The 18870-nt window shown below is 41.6% G+C and overlaps 1 protein-coding gene across 1 annotated transcript; it reads right to left on the bottom strand.

Moving 5' to 3' along the window:
- Positions 1–1279: 1279 nt before the first annotated feature.
- Positions 1280–16955, bottom strand: SLC45A2 (solute carrier family 45 member 2; the record flags this gene model as incomplete). The annotated part of the gene is made up of 7 exons (XM_080362528.1): positions 1280–1504; positions 4669–4874; positions 5939–6062; positions 7376–7519; positions 11278–11603; positions 15227–15403; positions 16520–16955. 7 exons carry the CDS (start codon positions 16953–16955, stop codon positions 1280–1282), a joined length of 1638 nt encoding a protein of 545 aa, XP_080218654.1.
- Between the last annotated feature and the right edge of the window lie 1915 nt (positions 16956–18870).

Raw genomic sequence — 18870 nt, 5'->3', positions numbered from 1 at the left:
AACAAAACAAAACACCATACCTGGTAATGGTCTCTCTGTGTCACTGTTCATTAACAATATTGTATTGGCAGATGGCTTCATGTGGCTCAGGATATAACAGCAAATGGATATGACAGTTTTCAAGACAGAGGAAGCACAGCATAAATACAGTTTATCACTTTCACAGACACAGGATTTTCAAAACTCTGGCAATATTATAAAAATAAGAATGAAGCTTCACATGCAACTGCACTTTACTATTTACTGTGAAATAATTCCTGATTTCAGAACTGAATTTATTTACAATATTCTGTAGAAGAGCAAATACCATTCCACTCAAAGCTAGATGCATGAAGGAAAACAGAGAAAACAGAGATGCCACTATAAGCTAAATACTGTCATATCTGATATAAAGATTTAGGTGGATGACAAGCATTCATAAAATTCTTATTTTGGCCAAGTTTGGTTTTTTTTTTTCAATTACAGTATCAAAGTCAAGAGGTGAGCTTCTTAAGAAGGAAGGAATGGCAGCTGTTTCCCATAGATGGATTGTTTAGGTGCCTACACGTGGATTTGCAGAGCAGAGTTAGGCAGACTTTTGTGACAAGCTCAGTCAGTATAATACTTTCATTTATACAGAAGCAGAAGGATCCAGTATAAAATAATTACTTAACTGTTATGCTTTAAACAATAGTCTTCAATCTTTTTACATTTCAGTCATCTTTCACACCCAAATCTGCTTTTGACAGTAGCTGGGAATAAACTGATTCCATGAAACAGTACTAGTAATCATAACACAGTTACACCCTGCACGGCCTCTCAGACCTGTTTGGTGCTCCTGCAGCTTTTGACTGCCAGAAGCAATATCCCCAAAATTAAGATACCTGAAAAAAAACCAGGATAAATAACAACTGTCTTCCTAAGCCTGTCCATTTTTATTACTTCTTCAATTTATCACATACTTCATCTACTAACTTCCACAAATGGGTAATGAAGAATTTTGTAATGGCTCCTCATGTAGGGCATCAAGATACCATGGGCGTACACACCGTTATGTGTAATAGCACATCAGCAGGAATGAAGTAATAAAGCAGTCAAAATACAGAAGCTTCCTAACTCAGGCATTAGGTAACCAGTTTTATCAAGTCTCCATTTCATAAAGCTCTGGAATTGCAACCACTCCAAGGAAGGAAGAGAGTAGGAGGTGCCAGCAGTACTAGCATGGCAACAGCACCAGTGTGACTGACCCAAAAAGAAAATGCTCCCCTGGGGAGATGTCTTCCAATTGCTTCACACAGTCCTACCGCACATATCGAACACGAAAAGCAACAAAGCAGCAGCCAATCAGTGACACTGTAGATGCTGAAATCACAGTGACTGTGCTGCCAGCGATACTAACCAAGAACCCCAGGCCCACACCAAGAATGATCTGGGCCAGCTGGACCATGCAGGTGAGAGCGGCGCAGTCGATGCCCTTCCCTCGCTCGTGATCTCCAGCTTGTACCCCAGCTTGCAGCTTGAGGCTCTGAAAATAAGCACAAAACAAAACAAAGTGAAATGAGACAGCTCCAGTAACTTGCAGCTCTCAGGCAATGTTCTGTCCAGACCCCCAGATGCAGCAGGATGGATCAACAATGTGTCCTGGCAGCCAAGAGGGCAACCGTGTTCTGGGTGCATCCAGCACAGCATTGCCAGCCGGGCAGGGAGGTGATCGTCCCGCTCTGCTCTGCACTGGTGCGGCTCACCTGGAGCACTGTGTGCAGGTCTGGGTGCCACAGGATAAAAAGATATAAAGCTGCTGGAGAGTGTCCAGAAGAGGCCTGTGAAGTTGGTGAAGGGTTTGGAGGGGAAGCCGTATGAGGAGCGGCTAAAGTCACTGGGCTTGTTTAGCCTGGAGGAGAGTGAGGGGAGACCTCATGGCGGCTACAGCTTCCTCACAAGGGGAGGACAAGGCGCAGGCACCAACTCTTCTCTCTGGTGACCAATGACAGATCCCGAGGGAATGTCAGGAAGATGTGCCAGGGGACGTTTAGGTTGGACATTAGGAAAAGGTTCTTCCCTCAGAGGGTGGTGGAGCACTGAACAGGCTCCCCGGGGAGGTGTCACAGCCCCAAGCCTGACAGTGTTCAAGAAGCAATTGTACAACGCCCTCAGACACATGGTGTGAACATGTGTGGGGTTGCCATATGCATGGATGGGAGCTGGACTTAATGATTCTTGTGGTTCCCTTCCAACTCAGGATATTCTATGATTCTGTGATTCTATGAATAGCTCACTGCTTCCTACCTGTTTATTCTGCTTGTCCCACAGAGGTTACAGAATTGAGAGATTTTACAAGTGATAATGGGTTTTCCAAGCTCCCCATAAATGGTCCCATTTCTCCCATCTGCAATTTTCCCCTCTATCCCTTTTCTCAATGAAATAATTTTAACTTGATCAGAAGTATCAGCTGTTCCCTTGAAGTTCAGTTCTATTAGAGCTCTAGCAAACTGACATTCCACAGTACAGGACACCCCATCATGAATAATTTAGCTCCAACTCTCATGGTTGAAGGAGAGCTTCAAAGGGATGTTGAGTCACACGATGTCCCCCACACATACAAATCTGAATTTGTTATAATGGAGTACTGTCCTCTGAAGTTATACCTCAAAGCACATAATGGAGTTCAGTACTGAAATGTAAATGTAATGCTTTTATTGCTGGGGAAAAAAATAATCTGAAAACAATGGTCCAGACTAGGATTCTTCTACATTATGGAAGACCATAATTAACAAGTGATTATCTGTATATCTGCTACAATATACATAGCAGAGCAAAAGACTTCACTTATTATATACAAGCATCTCATATATAAGCACCCCATGAGGGTAGGTGATCACTGGAACAGGTTGACCAGAGTGGTTGCAGAGTCTCCATCCTTAGAAATATCCACACCAGAATGGACATGATTGTGGGCAACCTGCTCCAGGTGGTCCTGCTTGAGCAGGGATGTTGGACTACACGATCTTTGGAGGTCCCTTCCAACTTAAGCTGTTCCATGATTCCCTCCAGGAAGGAACTATTCTATTTTGTTGGGAAATTAAATGATCATTTACATGTTTATTGTTCTTCCACAGGTTGCTGAGTACAGAAGGTTATAGTGTAACAAACAATAGGTTTCCACGCTGTAGGCTAGCTGTGCTGCTGTCTTCTGGTATCCAAACACTCTTGGCCGGTAAGATGCTTTTTGCAAGACCTGTTACATTGCCTTCAAGCTGTTACCACACAAAGCTCAAAAGTACTGGAGAAAAACAGTCCCCTCGTAATCCAGTAGACAAAATTGAATTTGGGGCCTAGGGAACAGCAGCAAAGAACAGGAGTTGAAATGGCAACACTTTAAAACCACATGATTTTGGTAGAATGCATAGTGAGGAAAATATCTGTTCTTTGTTCTGGAATGATACAGCCCTTTCACCTAAAGTATTTCCAATTTTAGACACTTTTTTTTTTTTTCTGTGCACACTTCAGTGTATTTTATTTCACTTCTCTCTTGGAACAGCTGTGAATCAGAGGAAGACTACTCTTTTGCTTTTACTCCCTTTCTCTGAGTTGGCTGATGTAAAGTTAGGACTGTGATCTCACCTGAAGGTTCATTTGTTACATCTTTCTAAAAATCTCATAATGAGCATTCTCTATTGGAAGAAACAGACAAATTAACTGAAAATTTAGGAATCAGATCTACGAAATATTTAACCACATTGAGACTTACTCCTATGATTCAATAGAATAATTAAGAGTTTTCTTGTATTCATCATTCAGATGAAGATGGTTAAAAGTTGTACAGAACAGTGAGACATGTTCTCAAGGACTTGATCTAGCCCTGTGCTGGTCTCAACTATGTTTCTATGTTGTTTTTCAAAAGTTCAACATTTCCTTTATTAATTTCTTCAGATATCCCCAGATACAATGAGAACTTTTCCTAAGTCCTCCCCACTCTCTTCTATCCTTGTTCTTTCCGGCTCTCTCACTAACTTAGGAGACTTGAGAGAAGTTTTCCATTAAAGAGCTTAACACTTTGAAAGACATGAAGATCCTGCCATGCCCAATAACATGATATAACAAATGCAAGCTTTTCCATATTCTCCTTGGAAATATGATTTCTTGATGGGGAGGAAAAAAACCAACCCCAGACATTTAGAGTGATAATGAGAATGTGGTATATAATGTAATACTGAACTCTATAAAACTGTACTTTAATTACATATCTTTTTTAGCTAGCAGTTTTCGTAACACTTTGCAATTAACTAAAAACTCTTCCAGCCTTTACAGTGTGGCTATTAACCATAGGAACTCAGAAGTCAAGTCCTCAGCTAATACAGCTGGAGGGAAGAATATAAGGAAGGTAGCGCTTCAAGGCAACGCAAAGAGAAGCCCTGTTATCTGCTTACTGCCTGAACATGTACTGTGATTAGCTTTGTTCCAGTTGTGATGATAAATAATTACCTGTCTCACTACAGGACTGTTCAGAAAGTTTGGAGCTGAGACGTTACCTCTCTCAGTCAGAAAGTTTCCTTTCATAGCATGTGTCATCATAAATAGTTTGAAATTAAAATTAAAAGCTGCTCACCAGTTCTAAACGGTTTTCACCCAAAACACACTAAACAGACCCAGACATACATAAACTTACCTTTCTTCAGACATTGAACTCACCTCTTCTTCCCTGTGATACTCTGCGATGAGCTGGAAAGGCACCGTGTACAGTGTGCTGGACATGACACCAAACAGGGAACACAGAGCCAGAGTGGAATGGACGTGGGGAAACAAGCCAATCAGTCCAGTACCCAATCCAAAAAGTAGGTATCCAATGAAATAAAGTCCCTTTAATCCTATGTATGGCAGAAGGATTTTCTGCAGGTCTGTGAAAGAAAGTGAAAAAGCTGATAAGACTAAACCAGAACAGGTTAGATTTCATGAGGGAGTTCCTTTTAGGGGTTATATTTTGTAAAATGCAATAAAGGAGATAATCTTACTGATTTTGGAAGTTCCCTCAAATTATTGTAGGTATAAACTTGCCAAAGAATACTTGCTTTTTCTGGGGATAGCCTTATTCTGGCATAGCCAACTCCAGAGCAGAAGTAGTTAACAACCATTCTGGAAGAACTGCCCCCATTGACAACTTCAGACATTTCCGCTGTTTGATTATAATGCGAACGTTTGGCACCAACCTCTGTCTGAGCTGAGAAAGGCACTACAGAAATGCCTACAGTTAAGCTCCAAAGGGGAAAAGATTTCCTGCAAGACTCTTTTAGACGCTCAATTCAGCCTCCAAAATGCTAGTCATTTGAGTTTTCAGATCACAAGCAATTTTTTTAATCCATGGTAAGACCTATGGTGAAATCTATCTGGGGAACTGTGCTATCATATTTACACATAATTTTGGAGAGCAAGGTTTATGCTTCTGGCAAGAACTTCTACTGCATTGTGAAAATTATTTTATGAGAAATACAGATGGGGAGAGGCCAACAGAGCGACCTTTGAGAAACTACAGCTGCAGCAGTGCTAGGCAAAAGAACATCTCAGAATGATGCCCATGGCATGGATTTCTGTCTGAAATTTAGCCTCAGGATTTTCAGCATTCAGAGTCAGTTCACATGCAGAGCAATGCCTTAACCCAAACTGACCTCTCATCTTATGGCCAGGAAGTGTTCATGTTGAGATACAAGTTTCTAACGATGCTGAGAATGTAACATTTCTTAGAGCTTTAATGTGGAAAAAACAACAACAAAAACAAAACAAAACAAAACAGAAAAACCCAAAACAAACAAAAAACCAAACAAACAAAAACAAACAAACAAAAAACCCAAAAAAACCAAAAACCAGTTAATTTGGCATTGCTCCATTTTTTTAAACAGTGTCAAACAGCAAACAGTTTAAACACCGTTTCAAAACAAAGTGTTGGAGTACTTTCCTGGGTACTTACAAGAATAGACTGATGAAGCAATTGCATTGATGCACAGTCCCCAGCATCCCATCTCTACTCCTGCTTTGTAGGTAAGGTAAAGCGTGGAGTTATGAGGTGCATAAGGACTACCCTGGTATACAACCTGGAAGAGATCACAAGATCACAGAAGGCAAGGATGGACTGCATGTTTATAATACCTCTCTCACACGGGAACTGGGTACCCCCCTTAGGCCCTCATCTCTGGTAGAGGAGATAATTAGCACTCAAGAAATCTGTTAAGCAGTGCTCAAACTATCCTTTCACAGTTCACCAAGTTTCATAATCATTTCTTTCAGATTCACACATCCCAGGTTCCTCCTGATTTATTACCCTCTGCCTTTTCCTGGGCTCTCCACTCCACACTGACTTGTTTGCTGTTTTTCCTTTGGTTGTCTTATTTCCTACTCTCCTTCTCTCTCCACTTCTGTCTTCTTGCCTTAGTCCTTCTTTCCTGAGTTTATCTACAATTAATTTTTGTTTTCTCTTTCAGGTTTACCCCAAGACACTAATTTTTTCCACCCAGTAATTGTCTTAATCAGTTTCTTATCTAGGCAAGCAAAATTTTTTCAATCAGTTTTTCGTATATACTGCAGAGAGAAAAAAACAACCAACAAACCCATCCCAACAACAACAACAATCACAGCCAAAAAACCACAACCCTCCCTCTCACCTAAAGAGACAGAAAAAGGTAAGGAAATGGGAATACTGCACGGAAATCACGGAAAATTAAAAAAAAAAAAAAAAAAAATGGCAATGACACAATTCATGCCAGGAGCATATTTGTACCCTGGAAGAAAGGAGGCACACAAGGTCATATAGGCACCAATCACTGGCAGGTAAATACAGTCTTATAGCCTATGAATGGTGTGGGAAAGGGAGCACTGGATATCAGGAAGGCAAGTAATAGCTGGCAGAAGGGACTCAGGGAAAGGTTTAAAGGGGTATGACAGGGACAGCCAAATTCAGGAGACGAGCTTTCAGCTACCTAGTATCTCACTGTGTGCAAAGAGCTGCAGAGCCTGAGGCCAGGGAGGCTGCAGTGCCAGGATGTGGACAGCTGCATTCAAGCAACATCAGCATGACTTTAGTTAGGAAACATGCCCACCTGAGAGGGGCTCAAGAGCCAAAGCAGAAAATAGACGTGTTCAGAACAGCTCTGAGAGCTTCATCTGGAACAGTTAAATAGATACAAATAGCCCTACAAATACTAAAAGGCTTCCCCAAAGATCCAACAGACTAGCTTGGAACAAGGGCCTGAGATCAATTAGTGGTTTTACAAAAGTCTTGTTGAGCCATCCAGACACAGCTGGCTCTGCGATCACTGTGATTCCTTCAGGATTACAACACTGTCTTATTTATTTTCAGTGGAGAAGGAGATGCTATGAGGAAAGAAGTGAAAGGATTTTATGCTTTTACCTGTCCCATGAAATCCGTGAAGAAAAGCATGTTGGACAGGAAAGCCATCCATCCAAATAAGTGACTCACACACAGATAGCGATAGTGGGATGGCATATTTAGAAGTGTCTTCAGGAGTGATTTAAGGGTCATCCGCCTCTGATCCTAAAAGCAAGTATATAACAATAATACAGTATTATTGCCCTGAAGGCTAATAAAACAGCTGATAGCACATGAAAGGCCTCAGCATCTGTTTGTTGTTAAACTTCACAGTTTTTTACTTTTTTGGGAGGAAGGCTTGTTTGGGCAGTTAATGTCCTTCAATATATATTTGATTTGTAGAGCCACTGCCTAATAAAGTCATCTTAAAGATTCACAGAGATTCTAGGAGAGCTGGGATATATCAGCAAGGATGTATCATTTCTTCCTGTTATAATCAGTAGGATTATTGTTTACCGGTACAAACCCCAGAACAGGAGCAAGAATATTTATTTTATAGAGACAATCAGCTTTACATTGAAAATTTAAAGCTGTCACAGAAAAAAATGAAACTCAGAATACCTCTTGAGAACTAGAATGTATCAGTCATGGAATACAGCACTTCTGAGACCTTGTTGCAGTTCCCTTCTATGTGCTGAATTCCCTAGACATCTTCACCTCTTCCGGCATATAATAAGATTTCCGCTATGTACTGTCCTCCCCTCCATGAAGCAGGGAGAGACTGTGGCACATCACGGGAGACACAGCACCTACATATCCTAGCACTCAGAGAATGCCAGCTGCAGCACCTGAATGCCTCATCCCATGGGAGAAATATCTCATTCAAAAAAAACCCCATTATTCGTGTTGGTTAACAAACCCCACTGATGGGGAAAATCAAAATTTTGCACCACCTTCAATGCCTTGCCTTATTTCCCTTCTCTTTTTCTGAGCCCTGTGCCTCAAAATTTTTCTAGACACATTCATCAGATCACTTGCGTCACATGAATTTTTCAGTACTGTAGGTGACTTGATGTCAGGCATTTGTGACACACAATTCTTACTACTTTAAAGTGCCTGCATAGTTCTTTGCTTTTAAAGAAAAAAAGATATTCTTGTATCTGTATATGATGGAATACTTCACATTTTCTCTAGTGATGTTTGGAGGTAACAGTGTTGGGCCAAATCATCGGAGGATCCATGTGGTCATGAAATGTGGAAGAACTGTAAAAGTTATGTTCATTACTGGTAATCTGATTTTTTGCCTTCGATTTTCTGGAAGATAGTGACATTTTTCACTCCCTTCGGTGTTCTACTTTTCACAGTTCTGTTTTCCTTTGAACTAGGTTATGCTGCAAGCTACTCTACGAGTAATCACCACATATAAAGCTGGGAAATATTTTGCTGCAGTGAGAGGTTTTTAATCCTCATAGGAATGCCAAAATTCAAGTTGCGGACTTTCACCTTGAACTGTCTGTTGTCCAATTCCCTTGGAATTTCTCTGGGCATCACTGTCTCTCTTAAACAGGGTAAGCTTCCTATTCTTCTACAGTTATGAAAAAACAACAACAAAAAAAATCCACATTGTCTCATTAGTGTTCTTTCAAGGACAATAACTATCGTCTGACTTTAATTTGTTCAACTCTTCCACACAGTTCTTTAAAACAGCTTTTCCAATCAAAGTGTTATCATCAGGTCAGGGAACTACAAAGGATACTGCTGTAATTGCAAACAATAATTTGACAGCTAGACAGAAACACTTGCTTTCTATTTAGATATTTTAGAGAGTGGAAATGGAAACTGAAATATTTAATGCACACATTCAATACAAAGCAACACACAAACCCCAAACTAATTTAAATGATGTGTTGAAGTTTGGCTCTGTTTAAGTGCCTTATCCTTTAAAAGCTCACAAAGTCCAATCATTTTATCTATAAATTCTCTACAACTCAAGGCCTAAGATGATTCTTAAGGAAGCAGAGGAATCAATATGACTTGGGTTTTATGGGGGCAGACCCTGAGTAACTTGGCACAAAACTAAAGAAAAAATATGAATCACTTTTAATGTGTATTCATACTGTAACAGGTCAAATCTGATAAATAATCATGGTAGCTATTAGCACATAAGATCACAGTCCTTAATTTAGAAGATATAGGGTCATGATGCCTGCCGCAAAAAAAAAAGAAAGAGACACAGAAAAACAGGAAGCCAAACCACTTATTCAAGGAAGCAATTACGGTAATGAATGAACTCAAAAACCATGTACCACAAGAGACAGACGATTAAGGCAGTGGCTGTCTGGAATTTATAGAGACCCAGGCACATCAAAGAAACATGAGACAGATCAAAGCACTGTGAGCCTCTGACAGACTGTCCAGATAAAAATGCAGAGAGGAGACGAATGGCACAAGCTGTCCCACCGTGGACACCAGAGCTTTACCTCGGGTATCAGATGTGACTGATTCAGTGGAATCAGTTCTTGCCAAGGTAGAGGCTAACCTGGCCCATCATCTGCTCCCCGTGCTTTCACTGCATCTGCTCTCTCTTCATTTACCTTCCTTCTTTTTTAGAGACCATTTGCGCCAAGCGGTCAATGACACTCGGCATCTCTGGCAATTTGGAGGATGTTCAGAGTGAACAGTGCTGTTGAGGGATGTTGGCTGCTCAGCTTGGCCCATGGTGGGGAAACGGGGACAGCATTGCAGTCTGCTAGCCGTGTTCTCCTGACACATTGTCACTTGCTGTCCCTCTCTGTGTTTGCCCAGCATTATCATCAGGCAGTGTTCTATTCTACCTTTGTGTGTTGTATCTGATATAATAATCTTTGAGTTAAGAATGCCAAGTGCTATTATACTACAAATGAAAAATAGTAAAATATAATCAATCCGTCTATTTGTAGTGTAAACATGAGTTTAGGTTTCTAACTTACAACAACCTACACATTCTCCATATTTTTCACCTGATTTATCAAGACCTGTATCAGGGATAAATATACATAACACCTAGAGATCAGAAGGGAAATTAAAACAACAGGCAACTGTTTCATCACTTACTGTTACACTAGAAGCCAAACATATACATTAGCATTTCCTTGCTCTGGGTACCATGAGAGTACAAGTGAGGATTCCTAGTACTAAAAGTCAACAAAACAGTAAAAACTATTTTCTGTTCCCAAGACCATTCTAGAAATGTGCTCTCCAGACATTTTTCAGGTAGATTCACCTTTTCCTTGTTGCCTTAGGTTGAAGCAATTGCTCATAGAAACACATCAGAAACAGAATCAACAGTGATGATTCGAAAGGTCTCACTAGTCTCTCCCACCTAAAAGCTCTGCCAAAGTCACAGCTACAAATCACTTCAAAATGAAACTCTGTAAGTGAGGTAGCATTGTTACAGAGGTAACAATTTTAAACACATCACTAGTGTCACTAAATCCTCAATTAAATGCTAAGCAGTAGCATAACTGGAATGTTTACTAGACCAGGGAAAAAACGCTTCATATGTTTTATGTATGTAAGTGTGTGGACTTCAGTGGGGGTTACAGATTTACATCATAGATTAATGGTCCGTAGTCCTTGTCTGCAACGTGATGTTAATTCTATCAGGAGTGAAGGACAACGTATATCCTCTTTACACAATTCACATGAGGACAGTATCAGGAAACTGACACAGAGCAGAAACCTGAACCTTTTCTCCCTCATCCCTGCCAATTATTCAAAGCATCAGGATCAGCCCATCTAGGCCCTCTTGGTGGAAATACTTTGTAAATACAAAAAAAAAAAAAAAAAAAAAAAAAGAGAGAAAAGCAAACAGGCTTTCTATCGACCCTGTGTCCTAGTGGAGGATTCTTTTGCTATGTGTGAAGGGGCTCTATTGCAAATAGTCAGGATCAGCTAATTACAGGGTCTCCAAGGATAGAACGATAAGAGTTACAAAATCTTACCTCTGTACGTGATGCAACAGCACATTTCTCTGATTTAGTTCCAGCCATTATACCAGTACATGTTGATTTGAAGTCACTTTTCTTGAGTTCCTCCTCTATGGAGCTATATTTATAGGATCCAGTCACTTCCAACAACAACCTTGTCTCTTCATTTTCATATCTGAGTGGGACTTCAGGAATACTGTACAGGTGCACAGTAAGGCAGATTAGGAGAACCAAGGCTGCGAAGAAGAAAATCACCTGGAATTCCGATGCCAAGGAAAATCCTAGCACAGTGTGACCCCAATCCACAGCACCTGTCAGGTAACCCAGGGCTCCTCCCAAACCTACAGGGGTGGGAAAAAGGACAAAAAAAAATCTACTGGCATTGATAAAATAAACAATCTGTACGCAATACCCTCAACAGGCAATCTCCTCAAGAAATGACTGAATAATCACTCTCCAGATATTAATCACAAGAAACAGGAATACTGAGCTAAATACATACATAAGCAGTTACCAAAACATCTCTCGAAAAATCTCCTCAGCTCTGGTGGACAGAGGTCTCCAAAAAATGCATGAACACATAGCAACACGGGCCTCCACCTCTTTTCTCTTTGAGCTTTTATTTTCTTTGAAACAGTGAGTAATACAAAATAAAGTTCTACTGAAATGTATGGGTTTTTTTAACTTCAAAGAACAAACTTTTTTAAAAATTATATTGAGACTATTTATGGTTTTGAGTTTGTAAAATGTATTTTATACAGCTGAATCTAAACAGAAATACTGTCTCCATGTGAAATTAAAAAATATAAAAGGAAATAAAACCAAATGCATTTTCTTGTAGTTATCAAAGTCCAAGTACCTCACCACTTGGAAAAGAAAACAAAAAGGATCGAATACAAATGTGTAATTCCATTTACTGATTTTCTCAGAAAAGTCAGAATAAAAGCTAAAATGAGAATGTGACCTTGTGTCTTGAAGTTAAAAAAGCAGTGTTCAGCCCAATTAAAATAAATAAATAAATAAATAGATTACGTTATTAGTACATACAGCTCCAAAAGCACAAGAAAGCGCACTGTGTACAGAGCTCTGGTAGGGGAAGCAGGTTTGTAGCGTTCTGACACCTTGTTAACTTGGTGGCTCTGCAGGACACGGGAGTCAAGCAGGAAAGAAGCATTTGCAGGACTTGGAAGCATTTCTGTTCTTCTGCTTAGGAGAGCTGAAGACAATATATGGCAGAAGCATTCTGTCTAACTAAAAGTAACATCTGCTTCACTTAAAACCAAAATTTTAATTCCATTCTGGGCTTTCTGTATTTTTTTCCCTCTTAGTTCTGATTATGGTCCTCCTTCACTGTGCCACGCTGCATTTTACAAAGGACTGTATCCTTGCTTGTTCTCATGAAAAACAATTAGGCTGTTAATAACTATTTGAAGAAAACCCCTGCAATGAGCAGGGACATCTTCAACTAGATCAGGTTGCTCAGAGCCCCGTCCAGCCTGGCCTGGAATGTCTCCAGGGATGGAGCATCGACCACCGCTCTGGGCAACCTGGGCCAGTATTTCATCATCCTCATTGTAAGCAATTTCTTCCTCATGTTTGCACAGAGTGAATGTTAGATGTTTGATGGCTTTGCATACTTGTCCTGGTTTCAGCTGGGATAGAGTTAATTTTCTTCCTAATAACTGCTGTAGTGTTGTGTTTTGGATTTAGCATGACAATAATGTTGGTAACACACTGATGTTCTAGTTGTTGCTGAGCAGACAAGGGCTTTTCAGCTTCTCATACTGGCCTGCCAATAAAAAGTTGTGGAGTGCACAAAAGGTTGTAAGGAGACACAGCTGGGACAGCTGACCCCAGTGGACCAAAGGGATATGATACCATATGATGTCATACTCCACATATAAAGCTGGGGGAAGAAGAAGGAAGAGGGGGACATTCAGAGTGTTGGCATTTGTCTCGTCAAGCAACTGTTGCTCGTGATGGAGCCTGGCTTTCCTGGAGATGACTGAAGACCTGTCTGCCTATGGGAAGTGGTGAACGAATTCCTGTTCTGCTTTGCTTGTGTGCACAGATTTTGCTTTACCTATTAAACGGTTTTTATTTCAACCCGTGAGTTTTCTCACTTTTATCCTTCCAATTCTCTCCTCCATCCTACTGGGGGGTGAGCTGAGTGAGTGGCTGCGTGGTGCTCAGTTGCCAGCCAGAGTCAAACCACGACAACACTGTTTTGGCAAAAAGTAATCATCACATTGGAGTGCAGTCTGAGTGTGCTTGCTGGATATGTGCACTCTTCCTTCTACTTATATCAGTGGTCCTAAGATTCATAACTGCAAAGCTACTGAGTTTCATGTTCAAACCTTAAACTGAAGACAAATTGGAGAGCAAAATCTTGGAGATATTTAGTATAAAAAGAAAGAATAAAACAGGGGAAATGAACTCAGTGTCTAAAACAAAAGATAGAAAATAAGTGGGAAGATTGTTGTCTGTGTCTAATAGGGATAGAACAAGGAATGATAAATGGAAATCGTAGGGAATGGATATTAAGATTAGATTTTAGGTAAAACTGTCTAACAAAAAGGCCAGTGGAACAGACTGTTTTGGGAGGGCTGCAGAACCCCTGTTAAGGGAGGGTTTCAAGCACAGGCTATGTAATTACCCATCAGGAAGGGTTAAAATACATTGCTCTTACTCTAGAAGGCACAGGGTGATGGACAAAACAATGCAGAGAAATCTGTTCCAGTCTTATTTGATGCAATTTGTCCCACATCCCTTTTCACAATTCAGTACACGAATGAATCAGTTAAATCTGTAGCTCTGAAGTTGGAAATGAAGCCTTTTTAGAATCATCTGAGAAAAAATTGCAACCAGAGTTCTGCTCAAGGCAAGAATACATGTAGAGACTCGGTTTCCTCTCTGTTCAAACAAGTGATTGTTAAAAATTTTGTCTGTTAATTTCTAATGAATAATACTGATTTCATTCCCATGTGGCTTTAAGGTTCCCTTTTAATCTGTCTTCCTGGGCACAGCTATTTCACATGTACAAAACTGGCCTGTTGTCAACAGCTACTACACCTCTCTCCTAGTCTAGAGTAACTGCCACTGAATCTGCGGGCCTCTGCTCCTGGTACAGCTCAGTGTTCTCAACAATCTGCACCAGCGCAGATTGCATGACTTCTGATCTAGCCTGCTTTTTGTCTAGTCCCTTCACAGTGACTGCTCACAGACACAGATGGAAGCTCCTCCTGATTCACATTACAGTTACACAGCCTTACATGTCTTACCTGTGCATTTTCTCAACATAGGGCTCATGTAGCACAGAAGGTTTCCTTCTGTAATTCGGCAAAGTTTTCGACATGTATTAAGGCAAAAAAAGCTCATACTTCATTTGCAAGAGCCTGGACTGAACCACTCGGACTTATTTTGTGGAAGTTGTGAGTTCTGAATTTTACACAGACCTCATTCTATACAGGAAGGCAGCACGTATTGGAGCATTGCTGAAGAATGGAGAACAACTATTCTGGTTTGTGCAGCTCTTGCCCTATGTTTATTCTATGCAGAATAAATATGTTAGCTTTATGTGCTATTGCATGGAAACAAGTTACATATCCTATTTTTTTTTTTTTCAGCAAAAACTTGAAAAAAAAAACACAAGACAAACCAAAACCAACAACAAGTTGCATAAACACTATTTCACTTTTTGAAATAGTTAATTGTTGCTACTTCAGTCATGGCTATATTGCTGTAAATGTTCATGCCCACAGCTTTCTGCAGCAGAATTCTTGTAGCAGTAATCACAAGTTGCTATTCTCCGGAGTAGTGGAAACCCAGCAACAAAAGACTCGTGACTGAAGTGTGGGATCAGATGATCAGTTCATTCAAGATTAGAAACACAGTAAGGATAAAATCCATGCAGTTACTTTCCCCTCCTTTGAGACACGGGGAGAAAAAGAAGGCCTCTGAGTACCTGTAAGGAGGGCGTGGTAATGCAGACCCTTCTCTTTATCCTGATGAGAGCAGACATCAAATAAATATGCTTTGATGGGGCCATCAATAAAATCAGCTGCAAAATCAAAAAGCACTACTCCCAGCATGGTAATGACTATTGCCCACGTCCGCTGCTTGCTTCTCTCATCGATGAAAGCTACAAAGAGAAAAACACCCTCATTCTGACAGCAACAGTGCCATGTTCTGCAAAACCACATTTTATTTTATCTTTCCTGATACCTCTGTATCTAAATAGTGCTTAGATATGCAAGAGAGAGCAGTGATATGAGCATCACATCAGAGAAGCAGGATAACTGAGTCGTGTAGTCCTGAGCTGTGCCAGGCTGATGTACTGCCTTGAGCCAGCACAAGCTCAGGGTACTCCAAGCTCCACAACCAAGAGCATCACTAGCTCCTAACTCCTTCGTTCCTCCATGGCATGCTCTGATAGCCTAGAATACAAGCATTATGTAGTACTTTTTTGTTCTATTTGTTCCACCTTTCCATTGTTTTAGATAATGAGGGGTTGACTGGAACATCCCTTTTTTGGGGGGGGCAAAAGGATACAAGTATATTCAGCACCAATCCAGGAACTGAAAATCAATCCATATATAAAAACACACACCTCTCCCCTTTGCCAAGTCATAATGACAGCAACAACCTTCCATCAAGGCTTTGAGAAGTTACTTGTCAAGATTAAACATAACAGTATCTAGGGATATAACTCCTATTTGATTTTGCACATTCCAGGTGCAACACTGTTTCCAAGGAGTTGTGGATTTCTGTTACTCACCAGCATAACAGAGTCTGGAGTCAAACCAGAGCTACAATAATTAAAGATACATATTTCAATGCGAATCCATCTAAAATATGGGTTAACAGATATTCAGTTTGGATGTGTATTACATCACACAAACAATACTGATCATTTAACTTAACAAGATCGATTTTAGTTCCTAAAAACTTGTCTGGGCCTAAGCAGTGCTTTACTTCTATGAACCGATCAGGCCGCCACACCAACATACAACATACTGTAATCAAACGTACAAACTACAGAACACTATGTATAGGCTACATAAACAACATGCTGCGTTAGGATTGAATGTGTTTGAAAATTTCAGTGCTCTCCAGCACCTTCAATGCAGCTGAGCAACATGATACCAATTTTTAACACCCAATTTTAGCAGAGAAAAAAAGCAACCCCTCTTTTCTTTTTGATTCAAAAGGCTAGAATGGGTTTTTTCTGTTAGCAGAGTGCATGCCCCTCACTCACCTGAGATCATCACGTCCCCATTGAGGTACAAAGCCATGCCTAACAGCATTATGAGGCCCAGACCCAGAATGTAAGGTCTCCTCCTGCCCCAGCTACAGGTGCAGTGATCGCTGGCTGAACCTACCACAGGCTGCAGCATGAAGCCCAGGATGGGGCTGATGAGCCACACCAGGCTGTAGAGGTTCTTGGGCAGCCCTACACTGAGCAGCACCGGCGTGACAAAGGCGGCCTCCACGGCATAGCAGAACTCCCGGCCAAACATGGCCATGCTGTGCATGACCAGCCTTCCCATCGCCCGCTGCTTTGGCACCACTGCTCCGGTCCTGGTCAGAGATTGCACCACAGCCTCCTCCTCCCTGCTGCTGTCCATATCGGCCTTGCACACCTCAGAAGGGGGTGGAAAAGCCCCGTTGAAACTCTCTTTCGATAAGGTCATCGCTCTGGCTACACGCAGCGCTCTGGCGAGTCGGTGCTGCCTGCCCCGGCTGACATGGAGCCCAGATCATATGCCGGGTGGGATCGGTTTGTGCTGGGGGAGGGACTCACATACTTTCATGGCTCTGTGATCACAAGTTATGCAAGGAAGGGGGCGGGGAAGTGTGTCTTAACATTAGCAGATCTGAGCTCTTGGGCGTCTTTAAAACTCTCAGCTCTCCACAACTGAAGAACTACTGTTTAAGCATGAAATACACACAAAACAGCAACATACATCACATGGGCGAGGTGCAGGATTAGCCTGACACAAAACTATTCCTCTTGTTGCTGCAAGAAGTGATACCAAGAATCTAGAGCCCCCATTTTTCCATTCAAAAAACATGAGAACCAGTCAGAATGACGATTTCATCTTGACCGAATCGGGGAAAGGATTTGCAATATATACCTAAAAAGAAAATTTCAGTCCATTTCATTAAGATAAGTGAACCTACCTACCGCTCCAGAGTGTTAGTGGCAGACAAAAAGCCTGACAGAAATCTAGGGAAAAATTTTTGCAGCTGTTGTGTGCCACCCTCAATAAAACTGATTATTTTCTTAATTTCTGAAAAACAAAGGATATCAGTATCACTCAGCGTTTTTTTAAACAGTCTTACCTGCCAAGAGAAGTTCTTAAAAGAAATCTGGAGTGACATACCAAAACTGTAGCTTTTGGGTTGGCCACCTGAGTGAGCCAGCTGATCCAACATATGCTGAATCATAGAATCATAGAATGGTTTGGGTTGGAAGGGACCTTTAAAGGTCATCTAGTCCAACCCCCCCTGCAATGAGCAGGAACATCTTCAACTAGATCAGGTTGCTCAGAGCCCTGTTCAGCCTGGCCTGGGATGTCTCCAGGGATGGGGCATCTGCCAACTCTCTGGGCAACCTGGACCAGTGTTTCACCACCCTCTTTGAAAAAATTTCTTCCATACATCTAGACTGAATGTTCCCTCTTTTAGCTCAAAACCATCACCCCTTGTCCTGTTGCTATAGGCCCTACTAAAAGGTCTGTCCCCATCTTTCTTACAAGCACCATCCAAGTACTGAATGGCCACAATAAGGTCTCCCTGGAACCTTCTCTTCTCCAGGCTGAACAACCCCAGCTCTCTCAGCCTGTCCTCACAGCAGAGCTGTTCCAGCTCTCTGATCATTTCTGTGGCTCCTCTGGCCCCTCTCCAACAGGTCCATGTCTTTCCTGTGCTGAGGGCTCCAGAGCTGGACACAGGACTCCAGGTGGGGTCTCACCAGAGCAGAGCAGAGGGGCAGAATCACCTCCCTCGACCTGCTGGACACGCTGCTTTTGATGCAGCTCAAGAGACCACTGACCTTCTGGGCTGTGAGCGGACACTGCTGGCTCATGTCCCATCTTTCATCCACCAGCACCCCCAAGTCCTTCTCCACAGGGCTATTCTCAATGCCTTCATCCCCCAGCCTGGACTGATACCAGGGGTTGCCCTGATCTAGGTGTAGGACCTTGCATTTGACCTTGTTGAACCTCAGGAGGTTCACATGGACTCACTTCTCAAGCTTGTCCAGGTCCCTCTGCATGGCATCCTGTCCCTCAGGTGTGTCAACTGCACCACTCAGCTTGGTGTCATCTGCAAACTTGCTGAGGGTGCACTCGATCCCACTGTGTCATTAGTGAAAATATTGAACAGTACTGGGCCCAGTACAGACGCCTGGGGTTAACCCCTGAAGTGAATGTGAGCTTTTAAATTCACTTCAGTGATTTTTGGTTCAAAACTTAGGTGCACTGGTGATGAGATCATATTTGACAACATTTATTGTTCTCAGACATCAACAGATGCATCTGGGACTAAGCAAATCATCAAATCCGTCTGTAAAGGTGTACTGTATTCAGAAATCCACATTAGAGT

The sequence above is a fragment of the Nesoenas mayeri genome, assembly GCF_963082525.1.
Source record: "Nesoenas mayeri genome assembly, chromosome: Z".
In the NCBI taxonomy this organism is placed as follows: Eukaryota; Metazoa; Chordata; class Aves; order Columbiformes; family Columbidae; genus Nesoenas; species Nesoenas mayeri.
Note: the sequence above shows the minus strand (reverse complement) of the source record. Positions and strands in the feature narration are given on the sequence as shown.